This window comes from Elephas maximus, chromosome 10, assembly GCF_024166365.1.
Source record: "Elephas maximus indicus isolate mEleMax1 chromosome 10, mEleMax1 primary haplotype, whole genome shotgun sequence".
Taxonomy (NCBI): Eukaryota; Metazoa; Chordata; class Mammalia; order Proboscidea; family Elephantidae; genus Elephas; species Elephas maximus.
In genome coordinates this window covers 81,338,731-81,361,336 of record NC_064828.1, presented here as the reverse complement: position 1 = coordinate 81,361,336, position 22,606 = coordinate 81,338,731, and the positions used below count along the sequence as shown (strand labels likewise).

The 22,606-nt window shown below is 45.3% G+C and overlaps 1 protein-coding gene across 3 annotated transcripts in view; it reads left to right on the top strand.

Moving 5' to 3' along the window:
• ACTN1 (actinin alpha 1) overlaps positions 1–22,606 on the top strand; it is a 102,934-nt gene that overhangs the window by 56,373 nt on the left and 23,955 nt on the right. For all 3 annotated transcript variants that reach the window (XM_049897376.1, XM_049897377.1, XM_049897375.1), the window contains exons 3-7: positions 9,286–9,405; positions 13,805–13,891; positions 16,501–16,588; positions 17,164–17,242; positions 20,628–20,709. In XM_049897376.1, coding sequence (XP_049753333.1) covers positions 9,286–9,405; positions 13,805–13,891; positions 16,501–16,588; positions 17,164–17,242; positions 20,628–20,709 — 456 coding nt within the window. The remainder of the gene's footprint in view (positions 1–9,285; positions 9,406–13,804; positions 13,892–16,500; positions 16,589–17,163; positions 17,243–20,627; positions 20,710–22,606) is intronic.

Sequence of the window (22,606 nt, the reverse complement as noted above, 5' to 3'; positions counted from 1 at the left end):
GGCAAAGGTGATGCCAAGTGGGCAGAGCCACCCTTACCCAGGATTCGGGCTGCCTCCTGGGTTAGACCACTTTGGGACTGTTGCCCTGACACCTCTGCTTCTGCTCTGAGCCCTTGGTCATTGCCAGCTTTAGGCCTCTTGAAAGAAGTTGAGGATGACACAGACAGATTCAGATTAGGAGACTCGACCTTGGTCCTGACTCTACTACTAACCATCTGCGTGTCCTTGGGCCAGTCACTTTGTCTTTCTGCCTCACCGTCCTCATTTGCAAAAAGAGGGGGTTTGAAGGGTAGTCTCTGGAGTCCCTTCTCTAAAATACTAGGATTCTGTAGTCAAGAACACAGTCATGGGTGACTATCTCCAAACCCTGGCTCTGCTACTACCTATGTACCTATATCCGCCTCCCAGCGTGCAATTTGAGTGACGAAATATCTCAAGGGACAGCACCGCTTGAATGGATATCTCAGCTTTCTTTATAGATGCCTTTTCTTCACCATGCCTTAGAGGTTGGTGGTCCCTAAGGTTCTAGCCTTGGTTCGTACACTAGGCAATCTTAGCTACTGCCTTCATTTTACCTATCACCTTGATGCCAGTTAGTCCTAGACATAGACTCAGTCCAGACCTCTCCCTTAAATACTGAACCTCTTTGGGCATGTCCACCCAGATGTCCCATAGTGTCCACAAACTTGGCATAACCAAAATTGTACTTACTGCTCCCGGCCCTAACAAATTCTCTTTTTCCTCTTGCATTCTTCACCTTGTTCTTTTCTTGAAGGTAGGATATTTTTATTGTTGTAAAAATATATATACCATGACATTTGCTGATGCAACTTTTCAGGTGTTCAGTTTAGTGATATTAATTGCATTAATCATGTTGCACAACCACCACCCATAAACTGCTATTGTTGGTAGGTGCTGTTGGGTCAGTTCCAACTCGTAGTGACCCTGTGTGCAACGGAATGAAAAGCTGCCTGGTCCTTCACCATCTTTACAACCATTGCTGTATCTGAGCCCATTGTTGCAGCCGTTGTGTCAGTCTATCTCATTGAGGGTCTTCTTCTTTGCCGACCCTCTATTTTACCACCCATAACTACTGTTTTTTTTTTTTTTTTTTATATTGTGCTTTAAGTGAAAATTTATAGTTGAAGTCAGAGTCACATAAAACATTTATACACACATTATTATGTGACTGAAATCGATTTCCCTATAATGTGACAGCACACTCCTCCTTTCCACCCCAAATTTCCCGTGTCCAACCAGCTCCTGTCCCTTTCTGCCTTCTCATCTCGCCTCTGGACAGGAGCCACCCATTTAGTCTCATGTATCTACTTGAACTAGGAATAAGAAGCATACTCTTCACAAGTATCATTTTATGTCTTATACTCCAGTCTAATCTTTGTCTGAAGAGTTGGCTTCGGGAATGGTTTTAGTTTTGGGCTAACAGAGAGTCTGGGGGCCATGTCTTCTGGGGTCCTCCCAGCCTCGGTCAGACCATTAAGTCTAATCTTTTTCCTAGAATTTGAGTTCTGCACCCCGCTTTTCTCCTGCTCCATCAGGGACTTTCTGTTGTGTTCCCTGTCAGGGTGGCCACTGTTGGTAGCCGGGCACCATCTTGTTCTTATGGTCTCAGGCTGTTGGAATCTCTGGTTTATGTGGTCCTTTCTGTCTCTTGGGCTCATATTTTCCTTGTGTCTTTGGTGTTCTTCATTCTTCTTTGCTCCAGGTGGGTTCATCTTGTTCCTGATAAATGATACCACTGTCCATCCATTCTCCTATGTCTAATGTAGAATTCATCTTAGCTCTTTCTTGCCCCTCTTTCCAGCTTGGCATTCAAATTCATTCTATTTCCTTTTTTAATAACCCTCTTTTAACCTCATCTGCCATCGTGTATGTACAGGTCTGTGTCGGCTCTCAGCTAAATGATGCAACAGAGGCCTTCGACCCCCGCCCCCAACTCCTCCCTTCCCACGTGTCTGTCCTCTGCTCTGCAGCCAGCATGATTGTTCTACAGGCCAAATATGGTCATGTTGTCCTGCTCAGAACCCTTTAGTGCCTCCCCAGGGCTTTGAGCAGGCAGTCACATTCCTTAGCATAGTTTGCAGGATCCTTTGTGAGCTGGCACCTGCTTTGTTTTCAACTAATTATACCCATAAAAAGGAGCCCTGGTGGCACGATAGCTAAGCTCTCACCTGCTAACCAAAAGGTCAATGGTTCAAATCCACCAGCTACTCTGCAGGAGAAAGATGTGGCTGTCTGCTTCCATAAAGATTACAGCTGCGGAAACCCTATGGGGCAGTCCTGCTCTGTCCTGTAGGGTTGCTATGAGTTGGAATCAACTCGATGGCAATGGGATTCCCAGAAAGGTTTCAGACACCCCTGCCAAATGGAGAGACTTGTAGTTTTCCCTTGATGACATGCATTCTCTGACCTCTGTGCCTTTGCACAAGTTCTAACTGCCTTTTCTAGAATGTTCTTCCCTACCTCCTCCCCCAACATTCCTTGAGTTTTTAGAAAAAAATTTGGCATTACTCTTTTTCGTCATCTGCCTGGGGGGGGGGTTCCTTTTAGAAGGCTTCCCTGGCCCCCACCCTAACTTGAGCTGGCTGCCCCCCAGGCTACTATTAAAAAACAAACAAGCCAGTTGCTGTCAAGTTGCTTCTGATTCAGGGTGACCCCATGTGTGTCAGGGTAGAACTGTACCTCAAAGGGTTTTCAGTGGCTGATTTTTGGGGGCAGTAGATTGCCAGGCCTTTCTTCCTAAGTTCCTCTTGGCAGACTTGAACCACCAGGCTTTAGATTAGCAGCTGAGAGTGTAACCATTTGGATCACCCAGGGACTCCAATAACACCCCGTTAATTCTTCTGTTGTGTCATTTTCCACATGGTATAATCATTTTTGGCTTACTTATTTCCTTCCCCACTTGTTACTGAGCTCCTTGGGACATGGACTGAGTCAGCTCTATGTCCCAAGTGCTTGGAGCTGTGCTCAGCACATAGACGATACTCAGTAAATACCAGAATGATTGAGTGGCCAAAGCTGGGCTCGTTCCCATGAATGGGCTGATCCTGCCCCCATGGAAGTCAAGTAGTTCTATGAAGCAGGCTTGTCCTTTCCCAGGGCTGGGGGAGACTAGATCACCAAGACATTCGTTGTCTTTTCCTTCTAAGTATCTTCGAGTTGGGTGAATGACAGGGATGAGGAAAAGGAAGGAGGATGCTGCCTACAGAGGTTCTCGAAGTGTGGCCCCTGGGCCACCCAAACCAAAATCAGCTCGGCAGCTTGTGCAGAATGCCGAGTCTCAGATCCCTCCCCAGATGTCCTAAGTCAGAAATTCAGGAATAGGAGAAAGGAGCTGGACAGCTACAGTTTAGCAAGTTCTCCAGGTGATCTTTGCACAGACTAAAGTTTCAGAGCAGCTGGCTTAGGCCTCCTGTGTTTAACCTTTACCCCTTTGCTGTCCTCAGTGAGAATTCCTTCCAGCCAGTGCACACAGTGGGGAGATCAGGCTCAGCAGGACCCCAGGGCTTGGAGCCGGGCATTAGCAGGAACAACCTTCCAGGAAGGGCCGTGGTGCTGCCTCCATCCATCCTATGGTGAAGGAGCCCCTGAAGCTTCTCTCCTGGATAGGAGGGTCGTGGGCTACTTTGCCAGAGAGGTGGTGCAGCAGCCACGGCCTCTGGAGAAGAAAGGCCTCAAGGAAGAACCACAAATAAAAAATTTGGATTTAATAATAAAAACCAGCAGTGCTACTCTAGAGGGCTGGAAGGGCCTTGGGGAAGTGCTGGTCTGATGGGGCGAGGCACGGCCCAGCATCACGGCTGCCCCAGCCCCTGGAGCCCTCTGGGGAGGCAGCAGGCACAAGTTTCTAGAGTTTCAGGCTCTGGAGCAGTGATTCTCAGCCTTTTGTGTTCTCTGATCTCTTGGAGACTCTGAAAGCTTTGGGCCCTTCTCCAGGTATGGGCATCTGTGTTGCCATATCTGAATATTTCAAATAGCTTCATGAGGTCCCTGGACATCCTTTTTTCTGGGATAAAAATGCTCTTAACAGGGCTTTTGGAGAACCAGCCACTCTACCCCAGTTACCCTGCAGCTTCTGACTGTGAAGCCTGAGCAGCAGAAGCTCCCGTGTGAAAGCTGGGGCCAGGGGCTGAGTGAGGGTGGAGGGTTGACGTGGAGCCGAGCCATGGGGAAAAGGGAGGCAGCATAAGAGAACAAGAGAGTAGTTCTCAAATGGGGAGGTGATGCTGTGGGCAGTTCCATTTGAACACCCAGGGAGTGTTTTCAGAATATTCTGGAGTGACCCACACTCCTTCCCAAGGCAAAATGGTCCAAACTAGAAGGTGTTCAGGACTTTGCATCTACAGTTCCTTCTGCCTTGATCACCATTCCCTGCAGTCTTTGTCTGGCAGCCTTCCCACTCAATTCCTTCTTTTTCTGCTCTCTTCTCATCCTTTTTTTTTTTTTTTTAATGAAGATATACAGAGCAAAACATACATCAGTTCAACAATTTGTACATGTACAATTCAGTGACATTTTTACATTCTTCACATTGCTCCGCCTTTTGCATTATCCTTTTCCAAATTGTTTATCATCATCGCCATCAGCTCACCACCCACTAAGCTTCTCATCTAACCTTTTGAGTTGCTGTTGTGAATTTAATCTCATACAGATAATTCTTTAAAAGTGTGCAATGCTCAAGGCAGATATACTGTTCTAATCAGGGCTTCCAGCTGGTTTCAAAAGAATTTTCGTTTCCACCCCAGGTATACAGAATCAGAATCCGCATTTTAACAAGATCCCCAGATGATTTTCATGTGTAACTTCCTGGGAACTTGTTAGAAATGCAACTTCTAAGCAGAGAACATTTTAGAAATGGAAATTCTCAGCAGAGGTTTGAACAGGAACAAATCAATTATAAGCCCTGATTCTAATTAAACTACTCTTTGGTTTGAAACGACCACTTGTCTGTCATTTTGTCATAATGTGGTGGCTTACATGTTGCTGTGATGCTGGGAGCTCTGCCACCAGTATTTCAAATACCAGTGAACAGGTTTCTGCGGAGCTTCTAGACTAAGACAGACTGGGAAGAAGGACCTGGCGATCGAATTCTAAAAAAAACTGACCAGTGATAGACCTTATGAATTGCAGTGGAACATTGTCTGATATAGAGCTGGAAGATAAGCCCCTGAAGTTGCAAGACACTCAAAATACAAAATACAAGAAGGAAGGAGCTGCCTCCTCAAACTAGAGTCGACCTTAATGACGTGGACGGAGTAAAGCTTTTGGGACCTTCATTTGCTAATGTGGCACAACTCAAAATGAGATCGCATGATAAAATTTTACAAGACCAGTGACCTATTCACTGGAAATACCTTTTTTCAACAACATTAACAGCGACTACAAATGTGGACCTCACCAGATGGGACACACAGGAATCAGATCGACTACATCTGTGGAAAAAGACGATGGAGAAGCTCAATATAATCAGTCAGAACAAGGCAAGGGGCCAACTGTGGATCAGACCATCAATTGCTCATATGCAAGTTAAATTTGAGGGTGAAGAAAATGAAAACAAGTCTACAAGAGCCAAAGTATGACCTTAAGTATATCTCACCTGAATTTAGGGGCAAGCTCAAGAATAGATTTGATGCACTGAACTAGTGACCGAAAACCAGACAAGTTATGGGATAACATCAAGGACGTCATAGATGATGAAGAAAGCAAAAGATCAAGAAGACAGGAAAGAAAGAAGAGACCAAAATGGATGTCAGAAGAGACTCTGTACCTTGCTCTTGAATATAGAGTAGCTAAAGCAAACAGAAGAAATGATGAAGTAAAAGAACTGAGCAGAAGATTTCAAAGGGTGACTCAAGAAGACAAAGTAAAATATAACGAAATGTGCAAAGACCTGGTGTTAGAAAACCAAAAGGGAAGAACACATCTGACATTTCTCAAGCTGAAAGAACTGAAGAAAAAATTCAAGGCTCAAGTTACAATATTGAAGGATTCTGTGGGCAGAATATTGAGCAACACAGGAAGCATCAAAAGGAAAGTAGAAGAAATGCACAGTCACTGTACCAAAAAGAACTGGTTGACATTCAACCATTTTGGAGGGTAGCATATGATCAAGAACCAATGGTATTGAAGGAAGAAGTCATTGATGAAAAACAAGGCCCCAGGAATTGATGGAATACCAATTGAGATGTTTCAACAAACAGATGCAATGCTGGAAGCGCTCACTCATCTATGCCAAGAAATTTGGAAGACAGCTACATGACCAGCCGACTGGAAGAGATTCATATTTGTGCCCATTCCAAAGAAAGGTGATCCAACAGAATGTGGAAGTTATTGAACTATATTGTTAACATTACACATAAGTAAAATTTTGCTGAAAATACTTAAAAAATGCCTGCAGCAGTACATTGACAGAGAACAGCAAGAAATTAAAGCCAGATTCAAAAGAGAACGTGGAATGAGGGATATCATTGGTGATGTCAGGTAGATCTTGGCTGAAAGCAGAGAAGACCAGAAAGATGTTTACCTCTGTTTTATTAACTTTGCAGAGGCATTCAACTGTGTCATCATAACAAATTAAGGATAACATGATGAAGAATGGGAATTCCAGAATGCTTAATTGTGCTCATACAGAACCTGTGCATAGACCAAGAGGCAATCATTTGAACAGGACAAGGGGATACTGCATGGTTTAAAATCAGGAAAGGTGTGTGTCAGGACTGTATCCTTTTATGATACTAATTCAATCTGTATGGTGAACAAATAATCTGAGAAGCTGGACTATATGAACAAGAACGTGGCATCAAAATTGGAGGAAGACTATTAATAACCTGAAATATGCAGATGACACAACCTTGCTTGTTGAATGCAAAGAGGACTTGAACACTTATGAAGATCAAAAGACTACAGCCTTCAGTATGGATTACACCTCAACATAAAATAAAAATCCTCACAACTGGACCAGTAAGCAACATCATAATAAACAAAGAGATGATTGAAGTTATCAAGGATTTCATTTTACTTGGATCCACAATCAATGCCTGTGGAAGCAGCAGCCAGGAAATCAAGTCATGTATTGCATTGGGCAAATCTGCTGCAAAAGACCTGTTTAAAGTGTTCCAAAGCAAAGATGTCATTTTAAGGACTAAAATGGACCTAACCCAAGCCATGGTGTTTTCAATCACCTTATATGCACATGAAAGCTGGACAATGAATAAGGAAGACAGAAGAAGAATTGATATATTGGAATTATGGTGCTGATGAAGAATATTGAGTATACCATGGACTATGGGGGTGCAAGAAGAACAAACATACCTGTCTTGAAAGAAGTACAGAAGGGAGGATGGCGAGACTTCATCTTATGTACTTTGGACATGTTATCAAGAGGGACCCACCCCTGGAGAAGGACATCATGCTTGGTAAAATAAAAGTTCAGCAAAAAAGAGGAAGACCCTCAACGAGATGGATTAACAGTGGGTACAACAATGGGCTTAAACACAGCAACGATCCTGAGGATGGCACAGGATCAGGCAATGTTTGTTCTGTTGTACATAGGGTTATTACGAGTTGGAACCAACTTGATGACACCTAACAACATCGAGAACACTTGTTTAAAGTTGCCTTCAGGGAATAGTTTCAGTTTAAGATTTAAAGTTTAAAGATTTCCCCAGGGTAATAGTTTAGGGGGATCATCCAGCCCCAGTGGCTCCAGAGAGTCTTGATTCCATGAGAACTGAAATTCTGTTCTACATTCAGTAATGGTAGCTGGGCACCATCTAGTTCTTCTGATCTCGTGGCACAGGAGGCAGTTGTTCCTCCTTACCTTCTTTTTTTAAATTGTATTTTAGATGAAGATTTACAGAACAAAGTAGCTTCCCACTGAACAGTTAGTACACATATTGTTTTATGACATTGGCTACCAACCCACGACATGTCAACTCCCTCCCTTCTCGATCTTGGGTTCCTCCTTATCTTGTTAAAAGCATATCTGCTTCTCAGTGTTTGTTCTTTTGTAGATCTCTTTGTTTTTCGGTTTAAGCTCTGCTCTCCTGTTGGACTGTAAGTACACGAAGGCAGGGACCGATCTGTTTTGTTCACCACCATGTTCCTCACACACAGTCAAGTCCCTGGCATATATTGTTGTTGTTAGGTGCCATCGAGTTGGTTCTGACTCATAGCGACCCTATGTACGACAGAACAAAACACTGTGCAGTGCTGTGCCTTACTCATTGTCCAGCTTTCACATGTATATAAGGCAATTGAAAACACCATGGTTTAGGTCATGTGCAACTTAGTCCTCAAAGTGACATCTTTGCTTTTCAACACTTAAAAGGGGTGTTTTGCAGCAGATTTACCCACTACAATATGTTGTTTGATTTCTTGACTGCTGCTTCCAGGGCATTGATTGCAGATCCAACTAAAATGAAATCCTTGACTTCATAGTCTTTTCTCTGTTTATCATGATGTTGCTTATTGGTCCAGTTGTGAGGATTTTTGTTTTCTTTATGCTTAAGTGTAACCCGTACTGAAGTCTGTAGTCTTTGATCTTCATCAGTAAGTGCTTCAAGTCTTCTTTGCTTTCAGCAAGCAAGGTTGTATCATCTACATATTGCAGGTTGGTAATGAGCCTTCTCCAATTTTGATGCCACGTTCTTGTTCATATAGTCCAGCTTCTCAGATTATTTGTTCAGCATACAGATTGAATAAATACGGTAAAAAAAATACAACCCTGAACCCATGCTTGCCTGATTTTAAATCACACATTATCCCCTTGTTCTGTTCGAATGATTGCCTCTTAGTCTATGCACAGGTTCTGCATGAGCACAATTAAGTGTTCTGGAATTCCCATTCTTTGCAATGTTATCCATAATTTGTTATGATCCACGCAGTTGAATGCCTTTGCAAAGTCAATAAAACACAGGTAAACATCTTTCTGGTTTTCTATGCTCTCAGCCAAGATCCGTCTGACATCAGCAACGATAACCCTCATTGCACATCCTCTTCTGAATCTGGGTTGGATTTCTGGCAGCTTCTATATATTAGAGGCTTAAGAAATAATTGTTGAGTGGCTGAAAGCAGGTTTAGATCTGAGAAGTGGAAGAAAGGAGAAGCAGGGTAGACAGACTCTCCTTCTCATTCCCACCCAGGGTGCATTGTCCACTCCCAAGAGGCCTGCCCCACCTTTGTCCCTCTAAGGCTGTGTTGTGGAGTACCCCTGGCTCCTGGGTAATAGCATCTCACTTTCTCTGTCTTCCCTGTTGTTCTAATCAGGTGAACGCTTGGCCAAGCCAGAGAGAGGCAAGATGAGGGTGCACAAGATCTCCAATGTCAACAAGGCCCTGGATTTCATAGCCAGCAAAGGGGTCAAGCTGGTGTCCATTGGAGCTGAAGGTAAGACTTGCCCCCTGGCTGCCCTGTGGAGCCTGACTTTTTGCCCTTCTGTCTCCCATAGCCCTTTCTGCCCTGACTGCCAGGCCCATACATCACTGGGGTCTTTGGAAGCAGGGCTCCCAGTACCTCCATCTGGTCAGTCTGTGGGTTCTTCACATAACAGTACTTTCCATCCAGCCCCAGAGTTCCCCTTCCCCTTTCCAAACCAATGGCTTATTCTCCCTGGTGCCTTCTCTCTACCTCTGCACCTCTCCCCAGGCCAAATCCTGGTGCTCTGAATTCTGTGTGTGTGAAGTGCTGCCTCCCTCATCCACAGGCCTGACTGTGCTTTGTTGCCTGAAGTGGAGAGTTCTGTGTCTGGGGAGAGTGTGCAGACACTGAATGGGTGGAGGGTAGAGCCTGCCCTGAGGCCTTGAAGAGCCTAAGTGTAGGACAGCCACCACATAACCAACAACCAACCAGATGCTGTGTAGTCGATTCTGACTCACGGTAACCCCATGTGTTTCAGAGTAGGACTGTGCTCCAGAGTGTTTGTTGCTGTGGTGCCATCAAGTCGGTTCTGACTCATAGTGACCCTGTGTACAACAGTACAAAACACTGCCCAGTGCTGCGCCATCCTCACAATCGTTGTTATCTTGAGCCCTTTGTTGCAGCCATTGTATCAGTCCATCTTGTTGAGAGTCTTCCTCTTTTTTGCTGGCCCTCTACATTACCAAGCATGATGTCCTTCACCAGGGACTCATCCCTCCTGATAACATGTCCAAAGTATGTGATACATAGTCTTACCATACTTGTTCCTAAGGAGCGTTCTGGCTATACTTCTTCTAAGACAGATTTATTCGTTCTTTTGGCAGTCCATAACAATATGTTCAATACTTTTTGCCAACACCACAATTCAAAGGCATCAGTTCTTCTCTGGTCTTCCTTATTCATGGTCCAGCTTTCTCATGCATATGAGGCAATTAAAAACACCATGGCTTGGGTCAGGCACACCTTAGTCTTCAAGGTGCCATCTTTGCTTTTCAACACTTGAAAGGGGCCTTTTGCAGCAGATTTGCCCAATGCAATGCATCTTTTGATTTCTTGACTGCTGCTTCCATGGGTGTTGATTGTGGATCTAAGTAAAATGAAATAGCTGGCAACTTCAGTCATTTCTCCATTTATCATAATGTGACTTATTGGTCCAGTTGTGAGGACTTTTGTTTTTTTTATGTTGAGGTGTGATCCATACTGAAGACTGGTCTTTGATCTTCATTAGTAAGTGCTTCAAGTCTTCTTCACTTTCAGCAAGCAAGGTTTTGTCATCTGCAGAATGCAAGTTGTTGATGAGTCTTCCTCCAATCCTGATGCCCCTTTCTTCTACATATAGTCCAGCTTCTTGAATTATTTGCTCAGCATGCAGCAGATTGAATAGGTATGGTGAAAGGATACAACCCTGACACGCACCTTTCCTGACATTAAACCACACAGTATCCCCCTTTTCTGTTTGAACGACTGCCTCTTGATCTATGTACAGGTTCCTCATGGGCATAATTAAGTGTTCAGGAATTCCCATCCTTCACAATGTTATCCATAATGTATTATGATCCAATTGGGCAGACCCCAGGCCCGGAAGGGAGATGCCATTGTCAGGCAGATTGTGGCTAACATGCAGAACCTTAGGGAATGCAGTGGGTGGTCTGGAGAGGTAATGAGTTCCCTGTCCCTGAAGGTGTTCAAATGAGGCTGGAGGCAAGAAACTTCCATACATCAGGGAGCAATTGAATGATCCGTTCGGGTTTCTTCTACGAGACTTGATTCTAGAATGTTGTTGTTAGCCCCCTGACTACTGGTAATTGGAATGCGAAAGTTGGAGACAAAGAAGAAGGATTGGTAGTTGGAAAATACAAGGTTGGTGATAGGAATGATGCCAGAGAGCACATGATAGAATTTTGCAAGACCAACAACTTTTTCATTGCAAATACCTTTTTTCGTTAACGTTAATGGCGACTATACATGTGGACCTTGCCAGATGGAATACACAGGAATCAAATCGACTACATCTGTGGAATGAGATGATGGAAAAGCTCAATATCATCAGTCAGAACAAGGCCAGGGGCTGACTGTGGATCAGACCATCAATTGTTTATATGCAGGTTCAAGTTGAAACTGAAGAAAATTAGAACAAATCCAGGAGAGCCAAAATATAACCTTGAGCATATCCCACCTGAATTTAGAGACCATCTCAAGAATAGATTTGACACGTTGAACACTAGTGACGGAAGACCAGAAGAGCTGTGGAATGACATGAAGGACATCATACACGAAGAAAGCAAGAGGTCATAAAAAAGACAGGAAAGAAAGAAAAGACCAAAATGGATGTCAGAAAAGACTCTGAAACTTGCTCTTGAACGTAAAGTAGCTATAGCAAAAGGAAGAAATGGCGATGTAAAGAGTTGAACAGAAGATTTCAAAGGGCAGTTCAAGAAGACTAAGTAAAGTATTACAATGACATGTGCAAAGACCTGGAGGTAGAAAACTGAAAGGGGAGAACACGCTTGGCATTTTTTCAAGCTGAAAGAACTGAAGGAAAAATTCAAGCCTTGAGTTGCAATATTGAAGTATTCTATGGAGAAAATATTAAATGACACAGGAAGCATCAAAAGAAGATGGCGGAAAAGAGAAAATACCCAAGTACATGTCAGATGGAGAGAAATAAAGCAGGGAGTGAAATGGCGTGAGAGAGGTAGGTCTTGATGAGAAGACCTGTGAGTGGAGATTGGAGGGAAGTGAGAGAGGAGCCACACGAACACCGGGGAAGGGGAGAGTTTCAGAGAGGCCAGTGTGGCTGAGGGGCTGGAGGAGGGCCCGGGAGGCCCAGCTGGCCAGACCAAGACAGCCTTGCTGGCCATTCACTGGCTTTGAGTCTGAGAGGGGTGGAAGCCATGGAGGCTTTGACAGAGGTGTGACGGGGTCCGGGACTTAATCACTTCTTGTACATTGTACATCCCCACAGGTTCCAATTTGGGGCCATTATAAATAACCACACAAAACACCTTCATACAGAGACCTTGCTGTGTGTTGGCTAGAGTCCTAAAGAGAAAATTTTTCTGTGAAATTGTTGAAAAGTGTTTTTTTTTTTTTATTTAATTTTTAACCAATTTACACTTCTAGCTGCAATGTGGTGACCGTTTAGCATCAAAAGGTGTCTGTGTGTGTGTGTATAAGTTTGCTAATTTAATAGCCGGGAAGATGGTATGTCTTTGATTACAAGTGAGTTTGAACATTCTTAAATTTGTATTTCATATTTGTGAAATGTCTTGTTCGTGGCTTTTGCCTGTTTATCTCTTGAGATTTTAGACTTTTCTTAGCAATTTATATAAACTCTTTGAACATTACAGATTTAAAACCATTATAAGTTGCCAAACCTTTTAAGCTGATTCAACAGATTCAACATTTGAGTGCCACTTGTTCAGCCACCAACACCATAAGTAGCCTGAAATGTTAAGCTCCTTAGGGCTGATTTGTGTTTGTATTCTCTGCCTCTAGACCTGGTACAGAAAAAAGCTTTAAAAAAATTACTTAATGGAATTTGTAGCATTTAAAAGTCTAAAAATTGTTGCTCAGACTGAAGTAGTAGGGTCTCTCTTACTTACTCACGGTCTTGAGGCTGACTGATTTTTTAAATACTTACGTTAATACCCACCTGTTGACACAAACCAACCTCAGTGTCGTTAGGTGGGTATTAAGGTAGGTATTTAAAAAAACCCGTCACCTTCAAGATCATGACTGAGAGAGACCCTACTACTTCAGTCTGAGCATGGCAGTTTACAAAACATGTTAAGCTTGTTACCTGCCGTTGCGTGCCCTGGCTTTTGGTGTTGTGGATGGCTGTTTTGAGAGCTGTGACTGTGCAGAGGCCCTCTGCTCACAGGGTTGCCGGAACATTTGTGATGGCGTAGAAATTCTTATCACCCGGCTGGTGAGACTCCCCTCCTCTCTGTTGCCTCTCCTGATGCACCCACTGTCTCCAAGCACAATTGACCAAACCTTCCATATACCCCAGGACACCCGCTTTTCTCCTGACACCTGTGACACTTTGTGATAAATACGTAGGTAACAGAACACTTGCCATTTCCACAGTCTTCACCACACGTACAGTTCAGTGATACTAAATTTGTTCACCGTGCTGCTCATCTATCCTTCCTAAATTTTTCCATTACCCTTAAAAGAAGCTTGTGTCCTTATGTACAACTTTTTTTTCGCACCAACTTTTTAAAACATGTTTATTTCCCTCCACAAGTGGAGCCGTGCAGTCTTTGACTCCCGGCATGCTACACGGTACCATGTGGTGCTCGGGAAGGGCTGATTCTGTCCCTGCTCATACCCGCTCTAACACACCCTGCTGGTGTTTCCGTAGAAATCGTGGATGGGAACGTGAAGATGACCCTGGGCATGATCTGGACCATCATCCTTCGCTTCGCCATCCAGGACATTTCTGTAGAAGGTAGGTCTTCTGCTTTGTCCCGTTCATTCACCACGCTCAGGCCTCTTCCCTACCTTCACCTTCTTGTCTTCCTTTCTGGGCTCAGCCGAGGGAGCTGTCTTACCTGAGGTGATGGACCCTTGGCCATAGACCATGTCCTGGGCTTCTGAACTATTTATTTCTGGTCACCTGTCCTCCATCCCAGTCTGTATAGAGAAGTAAGAACTGTTATGGATGCTAGTTCTCACAGGCGTGTTGGCCCTGGGGAAGCTCCCACTTTGGGAACATCCAGGAGGCTGCTGGAGGGAGGTGTCTTGGGAACCCTTTCCCTGGTGTACACCAACACTCTCTTGGGTTTTTAACCAGAAAGTGTAGGGAAATACCACATATGAGAAAGTGCAGGGAGAGAGCTGACCCCCTCCACCTTGCTCCTGTAGCACCCTCTGGTGGCTGCTTCGCAGGTTTCCAAGAGGCCAGCATGTCCAGGGCAGTGATCTCTGTGAACTTTTTAAGTTATAATTTATTATTATTTTTTAACTTTTCATTTTTTTTGTGGTGAAAAATATGGATAACAGAACATTTGCCATTTCAACATTTTTTACATGTACGATTAATTCAGTGGTATTAATTACATTCTTAGTGTTGTACAACCATCACCGCTATTTGTTCCCAAATTTTTCCATCACTCTTCACAGAAGCTCAGTGCCCTGAAGGACTGACTCCCTCTCTCCCCCTCCCCTGTGCCCCTGAAAACCACTAATAAACTGTGGAGCCTATACCTTTACCTATTCTAGACTTTTCATATAAGTGGGATCATACAATATTTGTCATTTTGTGACTGACTCATTTCATGCAGCACAATGTTTTCAAGGTTCATCCATTTAGTGGCATGTATCAGGACTTAATTTCTTTTTAGGGCTGCGTAATATTCCATCATACGTATTTTTGTACCTCGTTTTGTTTATCCATTTGTCTATTTTTGAGCTTTCTGTCTGATATATGCGTATTTATGTTGTAATAAATTGTATTTATATATTGCTATGAACGTTATAGGATTGCTGTAAATTGGAATCGACTCATCAGCAATGGGTTTTTGTTTTTTTTTTTTGATGAGCATTGTAAGGCGCCTTGGTGGTGCAATGGTTAAGTGCTTGGCTGCTACCCAAAAGGTTGGCAGTTCAGACCCACCCAATGATTGACTCTGCTGGAGAAAAGACCTGGCGATCTGCTCCTGTAAAGATTATAGCTTAGAAAACTCTATGGGGCAGTTCTTACCTGTTGCATGGAGTCGCCCGTGAGGCAGAATCAACTCAACAGCACTCAACAACAACGTACACATTATAAAACACGTGTACAAAAACAAATTTTAAAAAGATGGGATTAAAATGAAATATTATTTAAAATTCTCTGTCCTATAGGGTCGCTATGAGTTGGAATCAACTCGATGGCACTGGGGATTATTTAAAATTTTTTTTCTTTCATTTTAATGGCACAGAAATCTTCAAAATAGTTTTACTCAAAGTCATTTTTAAATGTGGATTAAATTGCTTTGTTTGGAAAGTCTTAGTTTAATACTTCGGTATACAGCAACCTGAAGGTTGAAGTCCAGGTAATAGGTACTTGGTATTTATGGCAGAAGTGATTGAAAAGGCCCACAGCAGTCCTTCAGGACGTGGTTCTTGTTAATGATATTGGATTTAAATCTATTTTTCAGATAGCCTCTTTGAGAGTTTTGCTTCTTTTGGACTATGTTTTTGTTGGTTCTGGTTCAACCGTCATTGTTTTTATCTTGTAATGTAGCTGAGGAAAGAGCTCGAACTAAGTAGAAGCATTAGCTTTGTTATTTATTTTCAATTGCTTGTGCTTGAATTGTTATATGATCTTTGCAGGAATTATTTAAAATCATTTTAAAGTCTGTTTTATGAGTCGAAAGTAAGTGGGGTCATCCATGAACCCACTTTGCTGGGTGCTGTAACCTGCAGTTCAAGGACAGGAACTCATGAGGGAGGTACCGTGTGCAACCCTTCCATGCTAGGGAGTCCCTCGCCCCCTCAGACGCTGGCTTATCGTCCGTCGCACACGACCACTTCACACACAAACAATGGAGGGTGCTGGTTCAATCCCTCTGTTGAATAGAAGGAAAACTTATTTATTAGATGAAAACTAAATATGAATGGAGTGCTACACTTTCTTCTCAGACTGTTCTGTGGACTCCCCAGGGTGCAAGAGCCCTCTCTGGAGATACCTGGACTTTTTTGACTTCACAGGCCAATAAAACTTCCCTCTCCAACACAGCGACCTGACATAGGCTGCCTTTTTATTTTGCAAATAAATTAATTAGTGAAGAGGGTAGAAGAGAGATTCTGAAAGTTTAAAAGGCTGTTTGCTCAGAATTTAAGTGTGTGATGTGTCTTGCTTTCTGGAAAGCTTCCTGGTTTGCTTTTCTGTTTCTCAAATAACTTCAAACTTTGTCAAGGAAATGAACTTGATGGTCATAGCTTCTTCATACCTTGGTAGCAGCTGGGCCTCCTGTGTAGACCCGGGAGTAAAAGCATAGGGCCCTGTGGGCACAGTGGGGCTTCTGTGTGCTAACAACCTTCCACTGACCTCTGTCCCCCCCTCCCCTGCAGAGACCTCAGCAAAGGAAGGGCTGCTCTTGTGGTGTCAGAGGAAGACAGCCCCTTACAAAAATGTCAACATCCAGAACTTCCACATAAGGTGAGTGGCTGGGGGTGAAGGGCTCTTGCAGAACCTGGCTATCTCTCCCAAGGGTCCCCAGGCCCCCTTGACTGGCTCAGCCTCAGCGCTAGAACCCAGCAGAGGCTGTTGTGGGATGAAGTAGGTGTCATTGTCCGTTAGACTCACACCGGCACAACCACCAGCACTGTCCTGGGCATAGCTGCTGCCTGATATACCACGGGTTGATGCTCATGCTACTGAGAAGACCCCACAAGGAGACTGGGAAGTGCCAACTGGAATAGAGCAGACTAGGGACTGAGACCTTGGTGGGGGATAGAGTTATCCCAGCTTCCCAGTGCCCCATGTAGTCTCAACCCCAGTGTCTGGGACTGTGGCAGGAAGGAATGCTCCTTCTCATCTGTCTTCCCCTAACTCCTCCTCCTCATCTCTGGGAACAAGGAGACCCTACTTAGTGCTTTGTGCTTTGCTAGTACTCAGTGGCAACATGTTGAAGGGATACAAAGATGGGACCAACCAGCCCCCTGGGAGGCCTCTGCTCTTTGCTGCCTGTTTGGCCTCACTCACCAGCTTGTCTGTCTTCTCTCCCCTGGCAGTTGGAAGGATGGCCTTGGCTTCTGTGCCTTGATCCACCGACACCGGCCTGAGCTGATTGACTATGGGAAGCTACGGAAGGTATGTGTGCTCACCTAACCCCCACCAGCAGCTCCTGGCCCCACTGGTCCCTGGTGGGTGGGCGGGGGAAGGGTAGGGGTGAGCCCATGGCCCAGCCTGAGGGTATCTCAGCCTCCTTAGCTACCCAGGAGATAGAGCCCCATTAGCGGTAAGGAGAAAACCCCCTTTTAGCAAGAGCAGTGGTAAGTGTTCACCATTAGGGCTCTTCATTACTGTGTGTGCATAATGTATGTATATGCAGTTACACACACCCAACAGGAAAAGTGTCCACAGTATGGGAGCAATTTTGTTAGGATCATGGGATAACAAGTGGCGTTTTTCCTTTCTAGTTTTCTGGATTTTGTGAAGTGGATGTATTAGTTTCATAATTTATAATGTTGTATATTTTCAGAGACATTTTACTCTCCATTTCCCTGACCTGCACTGCAGTCCTGGCCGGTTACTCCATCATGTATTTGGTTTGACCTCATTGTTGGAGTTTGGCTGTGTGATTTTCTTTTGATACTGCTAGATTTCGTTTGCAGTCTCTGGGTGGCACAAACACCTAGAGCTTGGCTGATAACCAAAAGGTTGGCAGTTCAAACCCACACAGGTGTCTTGGAAGAAAGGCCTGATGATCCACTTCCAATAAACCAGCCATTGAAAACCCTATGGAGCAGACAGTTCTACTCTGACCCACATGGGGTCTCCATGAATGGCAGTTGACTTGACAGTAACTCACTTGTATTTGAGTTTGATTTCATTTATGCCTTTGGCCTGAGGCTGCCAGGTGCTGTTCTTAAGCATGTGTGTGTGTCTTGAGAGGTCTGATGAGAAGGTATGTATTTAGCCTCATGGTGGTTTTTAGCATCTGGGCTGGTTAAAGGACACCAGCCTAGACTGCGGAGAGATGTCTTAGTTTCCTGGTGCTGCCGTAACAAAAAAAATACCATGGGTAGGTGGTTTTAAAGAACAGACATTTATTTCTCACAGTTCTGGAGGCTAAAAGTTCAAATCAGGGTCTCTGCCTGGTGATTCCTTATGTGAGCCTCTCTTCTAGTTTCTGCTGACTGCAGGCAGTCCTTGGTGTTCCTTGCTGCTTATAGATGCATCTGTTGTCTTCTCCTGTGTGTCTCTGCTCTTTTTATAAAACCCTAATCAGAAAGGATTAGGTTTAGGACCCATCTTTCTCTGGTATGACTTTATTAGCATAGCATAACAAAACAAAACCCCTATTTCCAAATAGGGTTGTAGTCACAGGTATAGTGATTAGGACTTCAGCTTAACTATATTATGGGGACACAGTTCAATCCATAACAGGAGGCTTGCCCCAGACTTCTTTGACTGTCCTCACCATCTTCCCTCTCAGCTCTTCCCAGTGCCGAGCGGCCACGTGGCTGGGACGCTTTGGGAGAGGCCTCTAGAGCTCAGGTTGGAATATTATTGCCTGTCCGTGACGGCACGGGTTTTTTTTTTTTTTTTTTACGGGCCTGTGCCTGGATCCTTTGGCAAGAGGACATCTAGAAATGACTGGCATCGTGTTTCCCCACTTCATCTGCTATTTGGGGGAGCATAGAGATCAGGAAAGACTCCCCATTCCACCTGTGTCCTCAAAAAGAGCCTCTCCTGTTTGGCCTGATGTTGCCGGTGCAGGACTTGTTCCGGGAACTCATGTTGATGTCAAGCCCACTGTTGGGGGCTGGGGGTGAGTCAGCTGCCAGAATGGGATTTGTGGGGGAGGAAAGGAGTAGGTTCCCACCCCCTCCAGTCACCCTAGGCCTGGCCCAAAGCTCAGGGCTGAGGCCTCTGCCCACCTGGAAGGGCCCATCTGCAGAGCCTGGTCCTACACGAGGCTGCGTCAAGGGCTGCACAGACAGGAGAGAGGCCGTCCCTTCCCAAGCATGCCTCGGGGGAGGGAGACATCTCTCTAACTTAGCTGCTTTGCAAGGAAAAAAGAGTTTGAGAACTGCCTCCTCTCCCCCATCCCCAGCTGCCTGAGAGCTGTGTGGCCAAATCAAGCAGGGCCAAGCTGGGAAATCCAACAGGTGGCTATTCTTTTAAAGACATCACCTTCCTCTCACTGTTCAGCTGATGTACTCTGGTGACAGGTGTGCATGTGTCTCTGTCCCTGCCCAGGTGTCCTAAGGGAGGTGGCAGCCAGTTAATTCACAGGTGTTCCCTAACCCCCTGTAAAGTGGGGCCTGTGCTGACTATGGCTCTCTAGTCATCCATCCCGCCAAAGACTCAAAGAGCCTCAGCCATTTGTTAGGTGAGAGTCCAGGGGACTTGGATAACGCAGCTAGCTCCTCTTTGCTCTCTGCCCCTCCAGACTCTTTATTTATCCCCACCTGCTTCTCCCTGCCCCTGCCCCTTTCTCCCTGTTTCTATGTCTCTGTCTCCTCCCCTCCCCTTTTTAATTCAGGAGCATCAGTGAACTCTTAGCTGCAGCCCAAATCCTAGCACAGACCTGTCCCAGTGAAATGCGAACATTTTCCTGAAGCACAGAGGTTGTCAGAGCCGAGGCGCACTGGCGAGGACCAGGCTGACTGGGAAGCACTTGCTTCTCCCCCAGGCCTTGGGGCGGGTGTGGGGGCCTGGCCTTGTGTGCCTGGGACTTTCATGCCTGCTGGGAATCCTTCAAGCAGGCGGATGTACGGCTGGGCTTAAGGACTGGCAGCCGCTGCTTGAAGCACTGGATAGACATGACCTTCACTGCTTGGCAGTGTTTTTTTTTTAATCATCTTGGCTGCTGTTGGAGACTTTCCCAGAAAGACTCCACCCACCTTCTCTATTTTCAGCAATTTTCTCCTGAAAGTGTCTTAAATGAATGTCATTTATCCATTTGTTACCCTGAAATTCTCACTTTAACAAATGGGGAAACTGAGTCCTGGGCTCATAAACCCTGCTTGCTATAGCCAGTCTGGGGAATCAAGAATAGAGTGGGGGCTCAACAAGGAACTCTGTCTACCGTGTTTTCTTGAGTAAGTAGGAGCAGCTAGAATAGGCAAAGGCCATGGCTGCTTGGAGGAGCCTTGATATTCTGTGGGATGTGAGCACCAAAGTGGCTTGAGAGCTCCAGCTCTTGACTTACAGATGGGGAAACTGATGTCAGGGTACTTACCCATGAGTCCTGCCTGGATGGTGGCAGAGCTGAAATCAGAAGCAAGACTAATGGTGCCCAGGCCAATATCCATCACCTCATTTCTTCTGACAGACTAAGGCTTGACGGAATAAGGTGGCATTCTAAACTCGCAGCCATTGAGCCTTGGCCTGAGGCCAGCCTTCTACACCCAGAGCCGGCTCCTGAGGATCGAGCCTGCCCTCCAGTTCTGGGGATCATCCTGTGGGGCAACCAATGACTTATCGTGGCTCTATCGTTATAACCCCCCTCCTCTTCTCCCTCTAGGATGATCCACTCACAAATCTGAACACGGCCTTTGATGTGGCAGAGAAATACCTGGACATCCCCAAGATGCTGGATGCCGAAGGTAAAAGGCAAGGGGTTCTCCTTCTGGGCCTCCAGCTCTTCTTCCACTGTCTTCCAGCAGCCTAAGATAGACTGGGCCTCAGCACCTCAGGGTGAAAAGGGAGAGGGCCTGGTATTCTAGGACCTCATTTGAGAGGCCTGGGGATTGCTTGCCTGCCAGGAACTCTGAAGTTCCCCCAAGGTTTGGAGGAAGAGGTAATAGCTGGTACTGAAAAGGGCTTTGAGGCTGTTTATGCATTGGTTGCCTGAGGATGGTTCTCATCTTTGTCTTGGAGGCAGGGTAGTGGGTGCTGGGGTGGTGTGGTCCGTTATTATCCAGCTCCTGCTCAGTGTGTGTGTGTGTATGGGGGTGGGGGGGGGGGCGGGGAGGGTGCCCTTTCCTAACCTCTGAGCTGTGGGGTGGTTTGTAGACTACTTCATTTAGCATCGTTTCCAGCTGGGGACTGGAGGTAGTGTTTGGTCGGGACACCAATAACGTCTTTGTAACTTTGTGGGCTTGCTTCTTCCCCTCCCTTCTGAGAAGGAGACTGAGAGCCATGGTTGGACTCCTCCAGTGTCCCCCTGGGTTTCCAACTCAGACCTCCTTGCTCAGCAGATCCCAGTCAGGGGAAGTGGCTCCTGTGCAGGGTAGGGAAGGATGGGGCCTGAGTTAGTACTGATGTTTCTGTTCTTGCTGACGCCTGTGTGTCTTAGAACTTGTAGCAGGCCACCTCACTGGGACCAGATACAGGGTTTGACACAATAGCATCCTCACCAAAGATGTGACCCTGGGCTGGAAATTCAGGTCTTTCTGGCCATGAAACCCAGTTTTACACCTCTCACCAAGCAGAGCCCCTCTGATGGGATGAGCAGAAGTGGGGGTGGGGGGTTGGGTGGTATCCGGGGAGCAGATGGGCCCAGGTGCCATGAAGAGGTGTTTGTCTGCCTCAAGGCTGGGATCAGTCTAGGTCTTCTTGTGCCTACCTCTGCTCTTGCCCTGAGGCCCCAGCCTGATATACCACTGTCTCCTTTCCTGGGCTGCCCTCCTGGGCCCCAATGGCTTGGATGCCATTTTGGAATATGGCTGCTCAGGAGGGGTTGGGAAGGTGCTATGGAGCAGGAAGGGACTGTGCTGGGGCCCAAGGCTGCACCCTTCCCATCTGCCCCCTGCTTTCTCATCCACCTATGGGTTTTTTATTTCAAAATTTCATTAAGAAAATTTCCAAACATTTTCAAGCATATACAAAAGCAGAGAGGAGTATAATGAACCTCTATATTCCCACCGTCCAGATAGAACAATTATTGAGATTTTGTCACGCTTTATCCAGTTTTTTTTTTTTTTTTCTGTTTTTTTGTTTTCTCATCCCCACATATTTTCAAATATATACTTTTAAAGTATGGCTATTTTTCATACCTAGGACAGTCGTTAAAAGGCATGGCAACAGCTAATGAATATCAACAGCAGATTGCTGTAGTTACAAACTGGCTTTTGCCTCTCCCAGACAGCCCTCCCTCCTTCCCGTGAGGAACTAACTTTCCATGACCTCTGTCATCCTCTCTGGCTAATCTGTCTTATCACCAAGGCCACAGTAACATAAGGGAGAGTGACACCCATGTGGCCATGCTTCCTCCAACCTCCCCAGTGACATTTTTGCAGGGTAGAGAGGGATGAGCCAGATCAGAGCTGACCTAAAAAAAAAAACCGTTGCAGTTGAGTCAATTCTGACTGATAACGACCTTAGTAGAACTGCCCGATTCATTGTGACAGTGAGTTTGGTTTTTGTTTTGTTTTCGGTTTTAATCAGGATCCACATAGGCCCTACATAGGGGAATTGGTTGTTATGTTTCTTAAGTCTTTTCTGATCAATAGCACTTCTCATGTCATTGAACTTGTTGCAGGCACTGGGTCAGCAGTCCTA